The following is a 23,007-nucleotide window of genomic DNA, read 5'->3' on the forward strand; positions in this document are numbered from 1 at the left end:
GCTGTGGGGGAAAAAAACACACAAACAGCATAAAATCCATTTAAAAATTTTGTTTCTTTTGTATGATTTGCGATTCTCTTGCGGGAGCGAGCAGCAAGGCGCGATAATTGATAACATATGGCGCCAGCTGTTCGCTCCCACAAGGGAATCCCCAAACGTGCATGCATTGCCATTGAAGGCAATCGAACACGTGCACGTTTTTGAGCGAAAAAGGGAACGGATGACTAAAGGTTTCTTTCCTAAGCAGCGTAAGCGCGCTCTGTAGGCGAGAACAAAAAGGGGTTTGAAACGCATCGACCGACACATTTGGGGAGTGCTATATTTTTACTAGAAACCTTATAGCAGGCAATGACAAAACATTGGAAGGTCTATTCTAATAAAGTGAATTTCTAACCACCAAGAGATATTTTAATCAAGAGGTTAATTTCCCAAACAATGACAATGATTATAACCTCTGCACAACGTTCATTATCAGACTGGTTTCAAGTGGAGTGTAGTTTGTGAACACTTTACACTTTTATAGTTAATGGTTTAGTTTGTATAAAAAGTATTGTACTGCTGTGATTACTTATGTTTTCCAATGTAATAATGTGCCTGATACTTGAATTGTGGTCAGAAAGATATGTCGGAGTGCTTATGAAATATGTCCATAAAAACAGAGAATAACTGGGACTAAATACACATGCCATGAGAATTCATTTACCTGACCTTGAGTCTAATGTATAGACTTAATCATTTCAGCTTGAGTAACTTGCTCAAATAAACTTTCTAAAGGTGCTGTTTTCAAAATTGTAATGAAAAATCTGACTTTAGCATTATAGAGAGTTTATCATTACAACTGTATAGTTAGCAAACATGATTGATCGACCTGCTCCCAATTGGAAGTTATACCTTATTAAATGTAAGGAATGCCCAATGTTATCCTAGGAGAAGAGCAGGCCTGACAGTAGGGTTCATTCTTTCATTCACAGAGTCCTCAGCCCTACGGGCTACCTACAGCCTACCTTAGAGACGACGTATATGTAATAAAAGGTGGGTTTAAGGCTTGGCTAAGGTTTTTAAATGACAAGTCAAGTTGGTAGTAAAACTACAGACACTGGCAATGCTGTAGCAAGCCTGAGACAGGTTTAAAAGGGCTACTTTGTTTGTAAATTCTTTTATAGAACGTGAACTCAACCAAAGTATAAGAGAACTTCACATGAGCACTAGTTGTATCACAGATGGGCACATCCGTTTTTAGGCACGGGGAGATTACAGTGATTTGCCCAGTATCACAGGATGTTGAGACTCCCGCCGAGACTCAAACTCAGTGCCCCAGCGGTAAGTTTGGCCACTCTAGCCGTTATACCACGTCCTCTGGGTGATGCAATCAGTGCTGAAGGACCACTAGTAGTAGTAAAACCACTGGAACTATGCAAGTACAGGAAGGACTCAAAATCATTCACACTGGATGTTCTTAATAACTATCTTTATTACTGGAGGTATTAATGCTTTCCTGCAGGCAGTCTAATGGTTATACAAAAGGATGATGCATTTCTTTAAAACCCTTCAAAAACATAACATATTTGATATTAATTATTATTATTTGATATAGTTATTATTTGATATTGGGTATATTTTGAACTCAAATATTAACCTTTAAATGACTATGTAAAGTTACATGTTCTCTGGTGTTGATATGCGGCCTGAACAGTATGATGTAACATTTGGGAATGAACAAACAGCCCAGCAGTCCAGCGCTGGAAGCTAAGATGGCGAAGATCTCCACGGCCACCATGTACCTGCCTTTAGTGCTGACGTATGCAGGGAAGAAAGAGACCCAGACACTGCAGAACACCAGCATGCTGAATGTGATGAGCTTGGCCTCGTTGAATTTATCCGGGAGGTTCCTGGCTAAGAAAGCTACAATGAAGCTGGCAAAGGCCAACAGCCCCATGTAACCAATCACACAGTAAAAAGCTGTCACAGAACCCTGGTCACACTGCAGGATCATCTTCCCCGTCTCAGACTGTGTGTCAGTGCCAGGGTGAGGTGGAGAGGTGAGCAGCCAAGACAGACAGATTGCCACTTCTCCCAGTGTGCACAAAAGCACAATAGATCCACACACTTGGGACCCCAGCCATCTGCTTAATCTCCTCCCAGGCCTGGTGGCATTAAAGGCAATGACAACAGTGGTGGTTTTCGCTAAAACACAAGACACAGCAACAGTAAAAATAATCCCAAATGCAGCTTGTTGGAGCAGACATGTCCATGCCATAGGGCGTCCAATGAATAGGAGGGAGCAGAGAAAGGCCAACATTAGGGCAGTGAGGAGTGCGTAGCTGAGATCCCGGTTATTGGCCTTCACTATTGGTGTGTCCCGGTGTTTGAGAAAGATTCCCAGCACTGCAGCAGTGACAGCAGAGAAGATCATGGCCACCGTGGCCAAAATCATGCCGAGTATGTCACTGTATGAGAGGAAAACAATGTCCTTTAGGAGGCATCCAGCCTTCTTGACATCCGGCCACTGGTCCTCAGGGCACTGCAGACAGTTTTCCATGTCTACAATAAAATGCAAACACAATCAGTCATTTCCACTGGTGCAAGCTTTTTAGAAATGTGTATTTGATTGTGCAGAAAAGCATTTATTCCCAACTTATTTCAAAAATATGTTACTTTTAATACAAAAGTTTGCTTTTTGGAAATTTTAGATGATAGGTGCAGGGTGTGAGTTAGGCTCTTGCTACTCAAATGCAATCACTTAATGACCACACATTTCACCTCTCTTTTACATTAGATAATTTAACACTAGACTATGACCAGAAAAGAGGATGTGGATCTATTCAATTGCATCAGTATATAATGCTGATATTACACGTCCTATGACCTAAATGCACCATCCCAGGAGACCAATGGGCATATTTACAAGGCGGCGCTAAAAAATTATTGCCGCTTTTGCGGCCGTTTTCGGTCGAAAAGCGGCGATAATTTTATCGCCTAATTAGCAAGGTCACGCTAACGCATGAAACCTTGCTTTAGCGCACGAAATCTTAACGCCCAGCTTTGCATCTCTAATAAGATGCAAAGTGGGCGTTCCTCACCTAACATGACAGGAGAAATGTCACTAAGCGACATTTCTCCTATCATCAAGCCCCACGCTATGAAGCATAGCGGCAAGGAAAGTAGCGATAACCCCTGTTATCGCTACTTTCCTTACGCCTGCTTCAGGACTGACTTAGCCAGATATCCTATGAAAGGTGGATATCATGGCTAAGTTTGTGAGTCCCTATCAACAAGCTAACGCCACATTTCGTGAGATTATCGCTGGGTTTCCAGCGATAATCTCACGTTAGGCAGTTAGCGCTAGGATTTTTATCGCTTTTGAGATAAGTGTTGCTAATAGCACGCTATCTCAGCGATAAAAATCCACACTAGCCGGCGATAAATATCCTCACGCTAAGAGTGCTGAGCGATAATTATCGCCGGTTGTTGCTGCTATGCCCCCAAGATGCTTAAGAAAATCAACACCATTAAGTGGAGGTGAGGATATAGGCTAGCATCCCTTCTGAGGACCTGCAGAATCCTAGCTGTCTACTGGATGCTACATGTCCCCACCTTTACTACTGCATCACACTAAGGGGGTACTGTGATCGAGCAGTGTGGTCAGATGAATGAAAAGGATTATGCAACCCCCCACTGGCCATTCTGCACAGGACTGTAGAGCAGCACTGGGCTAGAGCTAGTGATGGGATGACACAGTGTATGTGAATCCTGTACCAAGTGCCATATTTATTAATGGAGTGATCGATAGTGGAGCAGTGAAGAGAAAGACATTGCTGCTCCTCCTGGTGTATGAGGTAGGCCATATGGAGTACGAGGCAGTGGAGAACTGTCACTACAGATGCTAAATATGTACACACCAAACACAGCAGGAATCTCCCGCCTGCTTGCCCATCACACCGTCCAGGTCAACAACGCATTTCTATGAATAATGCTTAACAGAAATTCTGGACACCAGCAGAAACTGGACTACAATCCTCTTGATTACAATGCTAAGGGTGTGTATCTAAACTTCTGGACTTAGTCCTTATGCACAATAGGAAAATGATTCTATGGCTGGGGATAGGGTAAATCTCATGTAGATTACTTTGACTCTGGAAGTAGACAGAGCCTACATCAACTGCTTTAACAAACACTGAAATGTGCCCGGCAGCAGGCCAGTGAGAGAACATCACTGTGACTCATTTTCTTGAGTGTAGACTGGCCAAATGAGAAAGCCACTACGACAGAGACTACTGCACAAATGTTATTCTGAAAATGATATGGTCCAACCAACCCCGCCCCCTCCCTCCCCTTGCTTGAATGCTCCACTGTCAAGGCCAATGCTTAAATGCCATGATTGAGACCTAGAATTTGAATCAGGCCTAAAAGTTTTCATCTGCTCATACACCTTCTGAAAAGTACAGCATACCATCTTCCCTTGTGTGTATTGATGCATCGATGCATAGAGGCTTGCATACCACTGGGACCAGGTACCCTGTAGTGCAGATGAGAGTTCCATAGAATAGTGAAAAGGTGGTGGGTGGTTAGTAACATACTGTCTATTCTATGCCACAAGTCCAAAGAAAACAAAAATGAATAATATTGAGACCATGGGATGGACCACCACACATCTACAACATAATGCCAAATGTAAAAAGTCTGTAACCACATATGTCCACGCATACAAACTTACTTGAATACTTGTCACTTCCCTGGAACTTTTCCCAGCTGCAACATATGCAAGACCAACACGTCAGCCTCTGTTTCCAGAAGCATTTCTAGGCAATAAGCAGGTGCGTACATTTACAAGAGAATTCATCATGAAATTCATCATGAAAGAAATTTCATCTGTTGTCCCAGCTATTGCTAATTAAGAACACAAAGTCACAGAAATGGTGAATGTGATCAAATCCATGGGATTGGCCTTTCCTCCGCCAGCTTAAGGATGAACTCGGCTGAGAAGCTTATGAAGGCAGTCAACGATCAAATGCCTAATGTGCTAGACTGGGGGCAGGATGTCTAGTTTATAAAATGTATGATTACTGACATGGAAGATAGGTCACGCTGCAGTAACATTAGGATATTTGGTGTGACTGAAACCAAAGATAGATTTTTTCCCCTCTGTGCTACACATATGATTCAAAATCCCAGTGGAGTTCAGGAGGTCGCATTTGATCCAACAGAGATCTTCAAAGGCCTCAAGTAGACCACGTCCCATCACTGACTGTCTACTGTAGCATCATCACAAGAACACTCTACAAAACAGCTAAAAACAATAATAAATAAACCTATCTCTTCAGATTGCCCTCTTGACACCCATCCCAAACTATAGAAGTTCTTGGAACACAGAGCAAGCCTCAAGTAACAGGAAATATATGATGGTCTCTTAGATCCAGTGACAATGCTTATCACATGGATGATGAGTCCTCAGAGCTCAATGTTCAAGGTCATTTGGAGGATTTTCTGGATTTGCTTGACTTCCATCACCAGGATATTCAGATAGAAACAGTAAACTTATACTCTGACCAGAATTGCATTGAGCACCTGGATAGCATTCCATATGAGAGATCAAGCAGACAACATTTGCAAGAGGAAGGACCGAACAGAATCATTCAGGAACTACTTAAAGACAGAGTTAAATCTGGGACTCAATTTTAGAACGACCTTCACCTCAATCAGAAAACTGCCAGAACATCTAGTCCTTTCTTTTGAAAACCATGCTTATCGATATTTACATAGTACTGAAAAAGGACAGCAGAGATACTTTCATCAATCAAGCATGTGTGTACGGGGAGATTGTTCAAGCCTGGGTGATGACAATGTAGTTCTGATACCAACCAAAAGTAAAGCACCAATCAGTGACAACACAGCAAAGAGGGAGTCACGATTAGTTTAAAATAACAATATATGAAGAGGAGCAGAGTGTGATGGATATAACTATGGAAACAGCTCAGGGGGATGGGGTGGAACCGCAATATTGTACAGTGTTATAGTGTGAAATTACAATATATGAAAAAGAGCAGAGCATGATGGAGATGACTGTGGATACAGCTCATAACTATGGGGTTGCAGTATGATATTGCACACTATTACAGTGTAGAATACCAATATATAAAGATGACCAAAGTGTGATGGAGATGACTGTGGATACAGCTCGTAAGGACGGGGTTGTAGCGTGATATTGCACAGTGTTACAGTGCAGAATAACAATATATGAAGAGGAGCAGAGTGTGATGGAGATGACTGTGGATACAGCTCATAAGGACGGGGTTGTAGCGTGATATTGCACAGTTTTACAGTGCAGAATAACAATATATGAAGAGGAGCAGAGTGTGATGGAGATGACTGTGGATACAGCTCATAAGGACGGGGTTGTAGCGTGATATTGCACAGTGTTACAGTGCAGAATAACAATATATGAAGAGGAGCAGAGTGTGATGGAGATGACTGTGGATACAGCTCATAAGGACGGGGTTGTAGCGTGATATTGCACAGTGTTACAGTGCAGAATAACAATATATGAAGAGTAGCAGAGTGTGATGGAGATGACTGTGGATACAGCTCATAAGGACGGGGTTGTAGCGTGATATTGCACAGTTTTACAGTGCAGAATAACAATATATGAAGAGGAGCAGAGTGTGATGGAGATGACTGTGGATACAGCTCATAAGGACGGGGTTGTAGCGTGATATTGCACAGTTTTACAGTGCAGAATAACAATATATGAAGAGGAGCAGAGTGTGATGGAGATGACTGTGGATACAGCTCATAAGGACGGGGTTGTAGCGTGATATTGCACAGTTTTACAGTGGTCTAGCAGTGGGGGTAAAGAGTTAGAAACCAGATCCACTTGCAGCATGTGCACATGGAGGATGAAGCGAAGCAACTCTGTCTCACAGCGCCTCATATCAGTTGTCTACCCCTTCAGGGCTAGAGATCATCATTAGAAATCATCAGTTTGTGTTCATGTAGCAAGGTGATCAGCGATTGGACACCGACAGAGCTCCTGTTTCTACTCTCTGCATAAGGAGTTCCCCTCTGCCTGCGCCGAGGGATGATGCCAAGATGATGAGTAGTGGGGGGTAAAGGATCTCCAAAGCCGAGTGATAGCTCGCCATGCACATTACAGAAGTTCTGATGCTGACACCTTGCTTTGCTTATGGATTAATACAGCTTCCTTTATTCTTAATCTAGTGTAGGGATAGCCACATTCTGAACTGTTTCCCATGTATAGGTAAAAGGTTCAAAAACAATTGTTCAATCATCAGAGTTTATTCTTAATTTTCTGTGCTGCTATTATGGAAATTCTGATTTATTCTTTGTTGCTAAGGGCCAATATTGTACATTGATTTTGTCTTGCTATAATAATTTTGTATGTTTTTGTATTTGATTTATATTACTTTGACTTTGACCTTATAATAAATCCTTTTTCATCTTCAAGATACAGACTCTGATTATTATTATGTGGTCAGATTGGTCACACTGTCTATGGAATTTAAAGTTCCCAGTAATCCCTTACACAGCCACAATGGTAACATCCTCCAGGTAGGTACCGGGGTAGGCAGGCTTCCCCAGGCAAGGTGCACAATTGATCGATTATAATCAGAGAGGGTTTTACAGAGATAATCTGAGCAAAGAAACTGTAGTTGGAGGGATGTGTTTCAAATCAGTTGATGGAGAGGATCAAGATGAACATGGTGGGTATGGGTGGGTGACTAAAAGGACTATTTCTATACCTGAGGGTGTCATGCCTGCCAGACTTCTACGAGATCCCAAAGGTGAAGCCAATCAGCATGAACCACTGAGTTGAATATGGCGGGGTTGCCCTGGGGGGGACGGTTTGTTCCACTGTAATGTCCAGGGTAGTGTTAAAGTCAGTGTTAAAGTCACTGTTTAGGATCTATTACAGATCATTCCATGGGTGTGGTGCCTAACCCTCTACCCCATCCCTCCCTTCTCCACAATATGTTGCTCCCACAAGCCTTACTCCTTCCCCTATCCTCTTATTTGGATCCAAACCCATCCCTGTATTTGCCCCATCACCTTAGCCTCATCGCCCTTACACCACCTTACCTCATACCTTACTCTCCGTGCCCCCAAATGCACCATAACACAGTCTCTCCTTTTTTCCTTCTTCCATTCCACATTTGGATATTCTGCCCCCTCCCATTGGCCCTACAGGGGTACGGGACTCTGGACTAACCCTGTCTGCCGAGCTATTTGCACTTCCCATCCACTTTGCCCCCAGAGTGCTCTTCCAGGAACCACCTCTTCACCCAAGCCCACACCCTTTGGATGACACTAGGACCTTCCAGTTGACACGATGGCCCTTGCCCTAAACGTCGAAAAGGCATACACCCTCATTGAATGGAACTCCCTATTTGCCACCATGGAACAATTTGTCCTGGAAGACCACTTCATTGCCAGGTGTGACTGCTGTATGACTGTCTAACAGCCCAAGTTAATTGTGGGGGGTTCCTCTCTGACCCTTTCCCGATCCGGTAGGACACCTGCCAGGGATTGTCCTCTCTCCCCCCTCTTGTTCCACCTGGCCATGGAACCCCTGGCCTCTACTATTCGTAATCCACCTAGTATTGTGTGTGTCCCTGTCATGGACCGCTTCTCGAAAATCTACCCCTCTGCGGACGATGTCCTGCTTACTAGACCTCAACCTCTCCCTTCCGGCCCTGCTGGAAATCATCAATGACTTTGTGGCCTTTCTGGTTACAAGGTGAACTGGGACAAGAGCGAGGCTGCCTCTCTTGGGGGCTTGGAGGGGGTGGCCTCAGACATCCAAGACCCATTGCTGGCCGAGATGAAACTGGACTTCGAGAAGTGGTCCCACTTAGGGTTCTCCATGTGGGGCAGGGTGCAAACAGTAAGGATGGTCACGCTGCCACACTTTACCTACATGCTCGGTATGCTCCCCATATCGGTACCTTTGTCCACACTGTGCCTCATCCACTCCTAGATCTGTTCGTTTGTGTGGGGTCCTCGAGAATCCAATGAGCTGCGTCCAAATTCATGGCATGTAGTTCCTGCAGAGGTTTGGCCTCCTGTCTGTAGAACACTATGCCCTGGCCCTCCATCTCTCACAATTGGCATACCTGCTCTCTGGTACTGCAGACCCACCACAATGGGTTCATATTGAACGATCGCTACTCCCTGGCGTCAAGGGACTTGACCTTCTCTATGAGGTCAATGCCATCCAGCTAAGACTCTCGCATCCTGTGCTACCTGTAGCGTACAAGGCCTGGATGTGCACCCACTACCTATTTAGGTCAAACCCACGACTACATGACAAGGCACTTTTGTGGTTGAGGGTCCACGCATTGGGAGTCGGACCCTCTGCTGGACTGAGTGGAGAGAGGTGGGCATACACACTTCCGAACAAATCTTGCTTGCTGGAGACCTTAAACTGTTCACCCAGCTGAGAGAGGAGTTCGCCCTCCATCAGTGTCAAACCTAGTGTTACATGAAACTGCAGCACGGCCTGAGGTTCGGCTTGGGTCCCAGCCGCTGGTCCTTACAGTCCTCCCCTCTAGTGACCTATCTGAACATGTGGGGATGCCATAGGGGAGTGATGTCAGGACCGTATGGCGTGCTCTTAAGCCACCTTTCCTCACAACCTCTTTTATGAAATCTTTGCAACAAATGGCAAACCCTCTTACGGAATTCGTATGAGGAGGAAGATTGGGCATACATCCTGGAGGCTCTGGACAAGGGCACACAAGAGGCCCACTTGAACTTCTGTCTTCAAAATGATTGGCATTGCTCACTGAAAAAACTGAACAGAGCAGGACTCATTCCCCACGCGAACTGCTGGTGATGCGCAAACACCCACTACGACATAGCTCACATCATCTGCAAGTGCTCTTCCATTCAACCCTTCTGGTTGCATATTGGAATAGTCCTCAGTGTGCCCATGCCACTGCGTCTCCCTCTCACTCCCTCTCTCATCTACCTCCACGACATAGGGGATTCTCTGGATCTCTCCTGCACACTGCCCGCCACCTCCACATGGCCCTGTCTACAGCTAAGATATGCATCCTCCGCCAGTGGAGGTCACTCGTACCCTCATCCCGGAAAGACAGGTTGGTGCCAATGATCTAAACTGCCTTGCACAAGGGTGTCACTTTCAACTCACAAGACCAGGCTGAGCTTACCAGTAAGTTCCACTTATTTTCGAGTCAGTATTGTTTGGTTAGGCGCCTTGACGCCCATTGGGCTTAGTTGCGCTATACAAATCCGTTTCATTCATTCATTCATTCATTCATTCAGCTATTTATGCAGACTTGGGCTCCTTTCCTCAGGGGCGAGGCCGCTAGCAGGTACCCTGCTCTAGGTCCCCCTTCTCTTTGAATCGCACAACCTGCCCCCACTTAATCTCTGGATGGCCGCTGCCTCTCCCTCTCCTTTCATCACCTGCATAACAATGACGCCCCCCCCTTCCCCTTCCTCTGCTCCACCTCCCTTGGTACCCCTCCCCCTCTACCCTCACCTCATAGTTTCTCTCTCTATCTTACCCCTTTTTTCTTTCTCTTTCTTCCCCCTTCCTATCCTTCTCCATCCCCCATTGTGTTCTTTCTGCCTCCCTCCTTAGCCTCTCCTTTGCCCCATTTGTTCTCCATCACCCACCCCCTCTTTCACGTCTCTCTGGTCTTCCCCTCCCCCTCAACCTCCTGTTTCCCTCCCTCTTCCCGGATACGCAGCCTCACCGGTCTGTGGGACACCACTTCTCCTCAAGGGTAACCGACACTGCCACCCTTTTTATCCATTCCACCTTTTGCCAAGAGCCCCCCACCCTCTTGGCAATGGGCATAGGAACTGTTTGAACTGACAGTGGGGGCTCTCCTCTCCCTTGCCGTGGTCACTTCCTCCCTTCAGCCCTTCTTTCTGCAATTTTCAGCCTCTGGAGATGCAAACCTGCTTTCTACCACTCCTTTTTTCAGGGAAGGCTTTCCTGTACCCCACAGCCATATTTGAGGGCCCTTGGCCCCTGGGCCTCCCAACACATGTGCCTTCTGAAGTACAGGCTGGTACTGAAGTGTTGGGTATCCTGGATATTAGCTTCCCTTAGACTTTGATTATCTCCATTCCCTCTTTCTCCCCTCCTTACTGAATTGTATCGCATTGCATTCCATTGCATCGTTTAGTACTTTTATGCTTTGATCTCATAAGGTGTTCATGTTGTATGCCTTTGTTTCACTCAATAAAAAGATTACAACACAAAAAATGAACCACCCACGGGGTGAGGACAGTCTAGAGGGGGCTCAATATCGTGTTTGGGCTGTGTTAGGAGCGCCGCTCATTTCCAGTACTACAGGCAAGCCAGCCAGGTATCATCAAGCCTGTACATATCAGCTCATCTCAAGGATCTTCTTATTGGAAAGGGGTTTCTGCAGGCTCAGATAGAGGCACCTCAAGCAAAGAGGAGTAATTTGTTCTAAAAGGTGTCCTCACCAGAAGTGCCAAACCTTTTGTCACATTGAAGTCGGTTTCTTGAACAAAGCCAATTGCCGGATCAATTGTGCTCGGATATAATACCCTTATATGGCGCAACTTATTCCCTGTATGTTTCATGTAATATATGTTATTTACCTAGTGTCCAACCGGTGTTCACATAGGGTCAAATTCTAAAGGAGCACACAAGTCTCAAAGGGAAAGAACCTCACGGCCAATAATATGAAGGTCATCCAGCCAAAATACCAACTACTCCCAACAGGTATAATGAAACGAAGAGCCTACAAGGTACGAAGAAGCCATGAGGAAAGGTCCATGAGACTTTTGGGAAAGGGAGCTGGCAATAGGAGGGGGCCAACTTAAGGCAGCCCCCTCCAACCATGCATACAAACTGGTAAAGTGGTAAGGCAGCGCAGACTGTACTACAGAAAGTTTCCTGGGGGTCCAGTGGGGGCTGTGGAGGACAGGAGAATAGGTCTGACTTCTGATACCATGAATGAGTCAGTAGGTTCAAGATGTATGGTCTTTTCAGGTGAGAGGGTGGTCTAGGGGTGAAATGAAGTTGTCCACAGTGATGAGACCTCCCCTCAAACCTTATAATCTGCTGTCTGTGGTGTGACTCGGGAAACAACGGTTGAGCTCAGGGTGGAAATCAAGTCCCTAGAGTCATCCCTGAGTGGCAGAGTGTAGCTGCGGTTTGTACCGTGGACAGGAAATCCACCCACATCTGGGCCTGTGAAAGTGGGTGTTTATGACATTCCGCATATCCCTGTCTTCCCTGCCTATTGGCCTGAGTGTCTTTACTAGAGAAAGGGCCTTTAGTGCCATAAGTTTCATCTCTACATGCCTGGTATTTGCTTCTGTCTATTAATCAATGCAGCACATATGTTTTATGCAAGAATAATGTTGGGTTAATAAAATATATTGAAAATGTCCGACTGAGTATTCTTTTCATAAAAATGAGCACAAGAGACTGAGCAAAAGGGTCTGTACTGTTTTCACGAGGGGACAGGGTTGTCATGTTCAGTGGTTGCTAGAAACCATTTGCACCCTGGTAGCTTAGGGGGGTTTACGGTGGCACTGTGAGCTAGCTTTTCTATAGGTCAACATATCCTCCGGAATCAGTCTTGGCACCAAGCCCTTAGTTTATTTTGTCCAAATAAATGCACAGATCCTATGCTTTAGTAGGAACTACATGACACCAGTGCTTAATATAAAGCATGGGATTAGAGTCCTCTATGGTCTCCTGCATTCCAACGATTCTAAAATTGTTTAGTTGCAATTGGCCTTTGGCTTCTTCACCTCGGTCTTCCAGAATTCAAACTCCTTCTATGATTTCCAATAAGCAGGCAGTCATGTCACTATTCTGTCAGCGAAGTTCTAGTAGGGGCTAATCAGTAAGTGTCACCTTGTCTTTAGTTTTATGGTGGTCATCTCAAATTAGATTAATATCAATGGATAGTGCATAGTTTTTGGTTCCATCGCTGTTCATGTATCCCGGATTGCAGAGAGGATCAGATCCAGTTTCTCAGGGGGGGGGGGGGGTGGCAGGGAGAGGGTGGTGTTGGTGTAGGTGGGTCACAAGTTGCAAGGCGGGGCTCATCGAAGGGGTAGAGTCCTAGGAGGTTGACAAAAACGTTGAGATCTCTGTAGAACGAAAAAGACCCGTCAGCGTTAGAAATGGAGTGTAGTTTGCACAGAGGAACAGCGTGATGGGGCATTAAAGTCGAATGTGGATGATGCTATTGTAGTTGGTGTTGTAGATCAGTAAAGTGGGTCCGTAGATGATCCAAGTCACAGCCCGCCATGCACCCGCCACAGGGAGGGCACGCAAGGGCAACTACTTGTGAGTTAGCCTTGTGGAGAGTTAAATGCGATAAAGCCGAGGAAACAGCAGGTGCAGGCCTCAGAAGAGGTTGTAGGACAATGGTAGGCCAGGCCTGAGCAGATAACATATGGGGAGTGTATGGGCCATTCAACCCCATGTGTTTCACACCAGTGTAAACAGCCACTTACTCCTTGATTGCAGTGTGTGTGCTATTCTGCAACGAGTCATGGAAGGACCACTTCACTGTGCTTGGGCTGTAAAATGGGGTCCCCTGGGCTCACCAGACCTATAGCTGCCAAGGTTTCAGATTGCCATGTGTGGAGTTTTAATAATTTCAGTGTTATTATCAGTAACATTTCGATGAGTATGAAGATGAGGGATTCACTCTCTAGAATTTAAGGCTCTCTGGCTAGTACTTACTTGGGCCAACGGGAGCGCAGGCCAGAGGTGGTCGCAGGCAATGACTTTGGCCTGCAAGGGCTAGCTGTGGCAGACAGACTGAGCTAACGTGAGGCCACAAGCCACAGCAAATTGGATTTCAATTCCCACCCAACCCGCGGCCTCCACAGATGGTGATCAGACTCCTGTGAATTCCCGGGTCATGGCCGGGTCAGGCTGAATTAGGTACAGGCATGTGTTAAAATAAGCTGAGCTACTGCACAGTCAGCAGTGGCCCAGGCAGGGGCGAGCTGCCTGCAGCAGTACTGTGAGAGGCACCATGCTCTTTGAATTTGCGGTTCTGCCCACAAACACGCCATTGCACAGCAACGCCTCCTTCAAAACTCCCTGCTCCACAGCAGCAGGATGTGGGGGCACCGCCAATTGTAGCAACAGCCTAACTGGTCATTGGACAGTAGGCTGGGATGGGATCATGATGTCAGCTGTGCCGGGGGGGATCTGATGACAGATTAATCCATGAGCGGTATTAGAAAACACTGCAGTTCAGTTGACCCTGTCAGTGTAAGCCTCCCAGCACAGCCTTAGCTCACAGTGCAAGAGCCGAAGCCTGCAGGAGCACAGCGCGCACAGTGCACCCCATGGGCGGGGTGCTACCAACTGCCTTGGCATATTCAGAGACACAACACTTATATGTTCATTTCAGTGTGGTAATGCAGAGTACCACACTAAAACGCGTTAGTCTAACACCTGATGCGTGGTACTTAGCAGGACTTCAGACTTCCTAGGGTGGTCAAGAGGGTGGCAGAGAGGATGTGCAAGCACAGGCCTCACCAGTATCTGGCCAGGCCACCTCCATGGTCCCACAACTCAAGCCCCATTCACCTTGGCATCGAACAGCCACCATCCCCCTTCAGTGGGTATAAAGTCCATCTGCCCTATGTGTTGTCTGTAGTAGGGATATGTCCTGATCCATGCTGAGTTCAGGCCAGAATTCGCTCCAATTGTCCAAAGCACCCACCCCCATCCAGTGCCACTGTTTGTTGTCCATGGGGCAGGCCAGATACAGCAGGTGGGGAAGGATAAGTGTGCGGCAGGTTCCAGGGCCATACAATATAAGAAAAAGCCAGTAAGCGGAGCCCCCCAACCTCATCCCTATCAACCTGCCGTAACTCCCATTGCCCTTCTAAACACCCTCCATCCTCTAACATCTCTAGAAAAAAAGTCAGAGCTTCTACCACGGGTAGGTGAAATGTGTGGTATCCCACAGCTCTGTCCCTCCTCCAGCTCGGACTCCTTCATTCGTCAACTTGTCTCTCCACACAGCTCTGAAAAAGTGTTTTCTTTGCTCATTTAACTTTATGACAGAATCCAGAGCTGTCCCAGTCAGTGACTATTTGTAGTAAATTAAAAATGTACAGAATGGGGCAGGTCCTTCCTGTCACCTCCACCCTCATCGTGAAGGTCCCCATTGCGCATCTGAGCACCCATTTCATTTGGATTCCTTGAGCATCTTACATCCTTACCAGTGCTTCAAGCAACACAAGCACCCTCCTCATGCCCATGTAATTTCCCTCGAGGCCTTGGTCTTTCCCATCTTCCCCTTAGTCTCATCTTGGTCCATTCGTTCCTCATTGAATGCATGCCTGCAGCCTGAGTTCATTCAAACAGGACCCAGCACTCGATTAACATGGTCTTTTTTTTTTTCAATTAACAAGATGCCTCATATGGTCCATAAAAGAAAGATGAGGAACACGTCACACTCGGATGTAAAGTCAGGTGGAGTGCGATCTCCAAAAAAGGCAGCATGGTCCAATAACCATTGGACTCATCCTCTATTCACAATTACATTCCTAAACATCGATTTCATTTATAGCCAACATGTTTCGTTCTCTGGGAACTTCCTCAGGGCATACGTGTTCTGTTCTGAAAAGGAAGTAAACATCTCTTGTAATCCACCGACACATTAGATCCAACATATGGGCATGGTCACTACATGTCCATCTCACAGTCCAGCCATCTTTGACAAACAGCCTGCTCTCCACTCTCCCTATATGAGGCATTTTGTTGAACATTAAAAATAAATTGTTAATCAAAAGCTATCTAATAATTGAATGTCTTTTGAGGTTTCCTAAGGTGTAATGTTTGCTTCCCTTAGACCACGTGCACCGAATGAGAATTGAAAAAAAACAACTCTTGGTTATAGAGGCATGAGCGGTGATTTCTTTGCTGAGCCTCAGCCATCTTTACTGTAATATTTCATAGGACTTAGAGTTCAGTTCTTATCAGAGCAAAGACTGGAAGGTATATGCTTATCTCACGTGTCTCCCCCCCAGGCCCACTCTTATCTGGCACTTTTTTAGGGTGCTCTGCAAGATAAAGGTTCACAGTTTGACCCTGATATGTAATCACATCCAGGTTCCTGGCCTCTCTCATATTTATGTCCTTGAGGGTCGAGAATGTCAGCTGGTGACCCCCTGGAATCATCCCCCATGAGGTGTTTGATGGTCATCTCCAATCACTCTTTTCCCCTCTCATTCCAAGTCCTGATACTCACCTCTGCCTCCACATGGCACACATGGATGTCAATTCACCAAAATGCCAGGGTTATGGCAGTGACATCACAATACCTTTGAGTCCAATTACATCATAGGAAGGGACATCATGTGACGTTTGCCCTGAAGTGATTTCATCAAAATTCACCACCATGAAACTAGTTCAGCGTCTAATTTTTCATAAAAACCTAAAAAATCCAAGCACACCTATGGTGTTGGACAGGCCACATGAAGGGCTTGCTCCCTCCCCGCATGACAGGGCCCGAGCCCCGGCCCTCCAGGTGTTACCCACAGAAACAACCCGCACCCCGTCTCCAGACGGGACTCCTGCCCCCGGACATCTCTGTATCATGGGGCCGAACCACTACCGGCTCCCTCGCCCGGCCCGGCCGCCATCTTGGACACTGCACCACGAGGCCGCGTGGCCTCAGCTCGACCCTAACCCTGGGCCTGGCCAGGCCCCGACATCCCGGCACCACCATCCAACCAGGAGGTGAACGGACCACTTGGCAGGTCGATGGGAGAAAGAAGTGTCGATGGCTCTCCCCCGCCAGGTGCCGATCGCCCCCCAGCTCCCCCGGGCACCGGCTCCACCCCCCTGCTGGGTGTCTGGACTCCCTCATCCCGGACCTCCCGACCTCCAAGTGCGAGGGTCAGGACATCAAAGGGCGCCAGACCTATAACTGGGGCAGCTCCAGAGCAGGAAGGCAGTTGTATCCTGGAGTCGAGAGACACCGAGAAGAACTCATCCTTGACGGACTACCGGCGCTACCGTAGCCCTGCCTTGTGAACTATCATCCTGCCTGCTGGCGCTGCCGCGGCCTTCTGCATCCTCCATCCTCGTCGGGACCTGCTGGCGCTGCCGCGGACTGTTGTAACTACCACCTTCATTGGGACCTGCTGGCGCTGCCGCGGACCGTTGTAACTACCACCTTCATTGGGACCTGCTGGCGCTGCCGCGGACCGTTTTAACTACCACCTTCGTTGGGACCTGCTGGCGCTGCCGCGGACCATTGTAACCACCACCTTCATCGGGACCTGCTGGCGCTGCCGCGGACCGTGTAACGACCACCTTCACCGGGACCTGCTGGCGCTGCCGCGGCCCGTCCAGCTAGAACTCCGAGCTCGAGGATTGTGAGCTATCCATCATATCATCGCATCTACCAGATTGGTAACAAGACTGTCCCGCTACCCCCTTTCCCAACCAAGAGACTAGAATCGAGGGGACCCCTGAGTCCTGACCTCCTTGTACCATTCTATCGTACCTAAAGATTGCTTATAAAGAACGTTAAACCTTATCTTTGTGTGGTGTACATCTGTGGGGGGGAAGTTACTCGTCTGTACGATCGCTGGAGACGGCTCTCCCCGGAGACCTCTCCCCTTGTCCTCGGCCGACCCTCCCGGTCCGTCTAACATTGGTGGCCAGCGGCGCGATCCGAATCAACGCATAATCGTACAGAGAGTAGCTCACCCCACGACGAAACCACAATGTCAACCAAAGAGAGCGGATCCACCGAGAAATTCCAGATGGAGAAATTGGAAGAGTACAGCCATCGTGAATTGAAACAATTCTGCATTGAACTAGGCATTGCTACCACCGGTCTGAGTACCAAAGACGATTTCAAGCACGCCATTGAGTCGTGGGCAGAAACCGGGGCCGCGAGATCCCCGGACCAAAACATTGCAGCATCAGAGAGGAACACCACGGCTCCCGAGGAGCAAAGAACGGGTCTCTCGCAGGAAGAGATCCAAGAGAGAGAAAAAAGCAGACTACATGAGCTAGAAATGGCACGGCTCAAAATGGACGGTGAACTAAAATTAGCCGAACAAAAACTGAACCTAGAACATCTGCGGCTCCGAGAAGAACGGGAAGAAAAACAGAGGCAGAGAGAGCTCGAAGAAAAGAGATTAGCGTACGAACACGAGCGCAAACTGGCAGAAATAGACCTACGGAAGCAGAACAAAGAACTGGAGGTGCCCGAGCGACCGCGCACCCCGGGAGCGACAGAAAAGAAAGTCCACATCCCCAAGGATGTCGTTCGAGAGTATGTCCGAGAGGACGACATACAACAGTGGTTCAAGGCCTACGAGATCGCCATGACCTCCCACCGGATCGATCGAAGTGACTGGGGAGCCGGTCTATGGGGGAGGTTCGTCAATGAAGGCCGCGATGCCCTGTTACAGCTCCCAGACCATCTGATGTCATCCTATGACCACATGAAGGCTGCCCTCCTCACCCGATATGGGCTCACACCCGAAATGTACCGCCAGAGGTTCCGAGACTGCACCCGGATCCCGGGTACAACTTGGGTGGAATATGTCAACTATTTCAGCCGAGCCTTCGAGGGTTGGATCAAGGGAAGCCACGTAACGACCTACGAGCAACTTTTTAATCTCATGGTGTGGGAGCACCTCTCTAACAACTGCTTCGTCGAGCTCAGGCAGCACCTCCTCGACAGTAAATTGACTGACCCACGGCAACTCGCCGCCGAAGCTGACCGGTGGGAAAGCACCCGAGTGGGCCGGAGAGGGCCGCACGAACAGAACCGGAACAACCAAGGTCAGCACCGTCCCCGAGGAGGAGGAGGAGGCCAGGGACGAGGAAGAGACACCGTCCCGGCCGCTCCCGCTGCCAGCACCCCGCCCCCGGCCAGCCGGGGCAACCCCCCGATGCGGCCGGGGTTCCGAGCCAATGTCACGTGTCACCGATGCCAGCGAGTCGGCCACTACGCCAATGACCCGAACTGTCCACAGAACCAAACTCTGAGACCCCGCCAGGTAGCTGCCGCCGCCCTGGGGGGAGAACAAATCTCCGAAGAACAGGAAGAATACGAGCAGGAACAACAAGAGTGGGAACCGGCCGCCATGGTTCTAGCGTGCCTAGGGGGAAGAGACATGGTCCCGCAGGCTCCCCTACCCGCCAACACCAGAAAATATAGTCAGTGGGTGAACATTAATGGACGCCGGGCCGAAGCACTACGTGACACGGGGGCCAGTGTGACGGCCGTCCGCTGTCACCTGGTAAAACCAGAGCAGATCCTGCCGAACATTCTCTGCCCCGTCCGTTCAGCCGACAATTCGGAGAGTCTATGTCGGATGGCCTGCGTCCCCTTCGAATGGGGAGGAGTCTCCGGCATGTTGAAGGTGACGGTCCGAGATGATGCCCCTGTGGACTGTCTCCTGGGGAATGATCTTGAGAGTTCCCCGTGGGCCGCCGTAGAAAGAAAAGAGCACCTGGGGATGTTGGGCCTCCCGGACTGGGTGTGCGTAACCACCCGGTCCATGGCCGCCCGTGCCATCCCCCGACCAGAAGAACCAGAATGGCCAGCACCTCCTCCCCCGATCGCTCCAGTAGAGGACACCGACCATACCGACCCCCCAGAGCAAACCCCGGAAGGGTTCGCTCAGCCCCAGGACCTTCCCAACCTGGCTCAGTGGCGTCAAGAAGGGGGGCCCACCCAGGAACAGTTCCGTCAAGAACAGAAGACCTGTCCCTCCCTCGAGGGACTCCGCCAGCAAGCCCTCGCCCAGAGCGCAGGGGACACCACCGGAGCCCATTGGATCTATTGGGACAACGACCTATTGTACAGTGAACAGAGAATCGCAGAGTTAGGGGCCAGTCGAGTGCTGGTGGTGCCCCTCCGTTTTAGAGACTTCCTGTTAAATTTGGCCCACGATGTCCCTCTGGCTGGACACCTGGGCCAGGACAAAACCTACAGTCGCCTGGTGACCCACTTTTTCTGGCTGAAGATGAGAAACGACGTCCTCAACCACTGCCGGTCCTGCCCCACGTGCCAGGCCAGCGGGAAGAGCGGCTGCAAACTCAAAGCACCTCTGCAACCCTTCCCAGTTGTCATCACCCCGTTCGAGAGGGTGGGAATAGACATTGTGGGGCCCCTGGACCCCCGTACAGCACAAGGACATCGGTTCATCCTGGTACTGGTGGACCACGCCACCCGCTACCCCGAGGCTGTGCCCCTGCGAACTGTAACAGCCCCGGTGGTCGGCCGGGCCTTAATGGGGATCTTCTCCCGGGTGGGCTTCCCCCAAGAAGTCGTCAGCGACAGAGGCACAAACTTTATTTCGAAGTATATGAAGTCCCTCTGGCAACAGTGCGGGGTCACCTACCGGTTCATGACCCCCTATCACCCTCAAGGAAACGGACTAGTCGAGCGGTTCAACCGCACGCTCAAGGGAATGATTGGGGGATTGGAAGAGCCCCTCCATCGCCAGTGGGATGTACTACTTACGTGCCTCCTCTTCGCCTATCGAGAAGTTCCCCAGAAGTCCCTCGGCTTTAGCCCTTTCGAACTCTTGTACGGGCACCCTGTGCGAGGGCCCCTCAGCCTAGTCAAAGAAGGTTGGGAGATGGCCCCCCTAAAGACCCCTCCAGACGTCTTCAAGTACCTCCTGACCCTACGCAATCAGACCAGGCGATTCAGAGAAATGGCAAAAGCGAACCTTGAGGCCAGTCAGGAGGACATGAAAAAATGGTACGATCAAAATGCCTCCTCCATCGAATTCGAACCTGGCCAACAAGTGTGGGTGATGTCCCCCACCGAACCATGTGCCTTGCAGGACAAGTGGACGGGGCCCTTCAAAGTGGTCGAACGCAAGAGCCCCGTCACCTATCTCATCGATATGGAATCTCCCCGGAACCCCCTCCGGGTCCTCCACACCAACAGACTCAAACCCCACTTTGTGCGCTCGGAGCTCAGCCTCCTGATGGCTACGGACAGTGGAGCGGAAGAAGACTCCGAGCCTCTCCCTGATCTCCTGAAGACTCGTGAGAAAGATGGTTCCGTGGACGGGGTCCGGCTCTCCGATGCCCTCACCCCGGAACAGCGCCAAGGCTGCCGGGACCTCCTGCTGCAGTTTGCTACCTTGTTTTCCCTCACCCCAGGGGTCACCCCCTGGTGCTTGCACGACGTGGACACTGGGGACAGTCCCCCTATCAGACACCGGGCGTACCGCGTACCAGATCGGGTACGGGCCTGCATCCAAGAGGAGGTATCAAAGATGCTCACGCTCGGGGTCATCGAGCCCTCGGACAGCCCCTGGGCCAGCCCGGTCGTGCTGGTCCCCAAAGCTGCTGCCCCCGGCACCACTCCTGAGCTCCGATTCTGCGTCGACTATCGGGGCTTGAATGCTGTCACCAGAACCGACGCTCATCCCATCCCCCGAGCGGATGAACTGATCGACCGCATGGGGGCTGCCCGCTACCTCAGCATCTTCGACCTGACAGCGGGCTACTGGCAGATCGGTCTCACACCCCGGGCCCAAGAACGATCCGCCTTTTCTACCCCCGATGGCCACTACCACTTCAAAGTCATGCCCTTCGGCATGAAGAATGCCCCAGCAACCTTTCAGCGACTGGTGAACCAGGTCTTGGCGGGGCTCGAGGAGTTCAGCGCCGCCTACCTGGACGATATCGCTGTGTACAGCCGCCACTGGTCCGACCACCTCCACCACCTCCGAGAGGTCCTGCAGGCCCTCCAACGGGCCGGCCTCACAATCAAGGCCAGCAAGTGCCAAATTGGTCAGGGGTCCGTGACCTATCTCGGACACCAGGTGGGAAGCGGTCTGGTGGCCCCTCTGCAACTCAAAATCGCTGCCATCCAGTCCTGGCAGCCTCCAGTCACGCAGACCGAGGTCCGAGCCTTCTTGGGGCTCACCGGCTACTACCGGCGGTTCGTGAGGGACTATGGCAGCATTGTGGGGCCCCTCACGGGACTCACATCCAAAAACCACCCGAAGAAGGTCAACTGGACCCCAGACTGTCAAGCGGCCTTCGAGAAGCTGAAAGCTGCCATGTGCACTGCCCCTGTGCTTCAGGCCCCCGACTACAGTCGGGAATTCATCGTACAAACAGATGCCTCCGACCATGGCATCGGGGCGGTCCTCTCCCAGCTGAACTCCGAGGGACTTCACCAACCGGTGGCCTTCATCAGCAGACGCCTCCTGGCCCGAGAACAGCGCTGGAGCACCATCGAGAGGGAGGCCTTCGCAGTGGTGTGGGCCCTCAAAAAGCTCCGGCCCTATCTCTTCGGTACCCACTTCCGGGTGCAAACAGATCATCGACCCCTGCAGTGGCTAATGCAGATGCGGGGGGAAAACCCCAAACTATTGCGTTGGTCCATCTCCCTGCAGGGGATGGACTTCACTGTGGAACATCGACCGGGCCAAGACCACGCCAACGCAGATGGCCTGTCACACTTTTTCCGCCTCGACGAGGAGAGTCCCCAAGAGGATGGGTGACTCTCCCCGCCTTCAGCTGGGGGGGACGCATGTTGGACAGGCCACATGAAGGGCTTGCTCCCTTCCCGCATGACAGGGCCCGAGCCCCGGCCCTCCAGGTGTTACCCACAGAAACAACCCGCACCCCGTCTCCAGACGGGACTCCTGCCCCCGGTCATCTCTGTATCATGGGGCCGAACCACTACCGGCTCCCTCGCCCGGCCCGGCCGCCATCTTGGACACTGCACCACGAGGCCGCGTGGCCTCAGCTCCACCCTAACCCTGGGCCTGGCCAGGCCCCGACATCCCGGCACCACCATCCACCCAGGAGGTGAACGGACCACTTGGCAGGTCGATGGGAGAAAGAAGTGTCGATGGCTCTCCCCCGCCAGGTGCCGATCGCCCCCCAGCTCCCCCGGGCGCCGGCTCCACCCCCCTGCTGGGTGTCTGGACTCCCTCATCCCGAACCTCCCGACCTCCAAGTGCGAGGGTCCGGACATCAAAGGG

At 49.9% G+C, this 23,007-nt stretch overlaps 1 protein-coding gene across 1 annotated transcript in view; it reads right to left on the reverse strand.

Moving 5' to 3' along the window:
- Window positions 1–1,624: 1,624 nt before the first annotated feature.
- The window catches only part of LOC146829986 (vomeronasal type-2 receptor 116-like), a 42,986-nt gene continuing 21,603 nt past the window's right edge, over window positions 1,625–23,007 (reverse strand). The window contains exon 2 of the mRNA XM_085603674.1: window positions 1,625–2,541. Within this exon, the coding sequence (XP_085459800.1) occupies window positions 1,625–2,541 (917 nt within the window). The remainder of the gene's footprint in view (window positions 2,542–23,007) is intronic.

Source organism: Triturus cristatus, chromosome 5_1 (assembly GCF_964204655.1).
Source record: "Triturus cristatus chromosome 5_1, aTriCri1.1, whole genome shotgun sequence".
Lineage (NCBI taxonomy): Eukaryota > Metazoa > Chordata > Amphibia > Caudata > Salamandridae > Triturus > Triturus cristatus.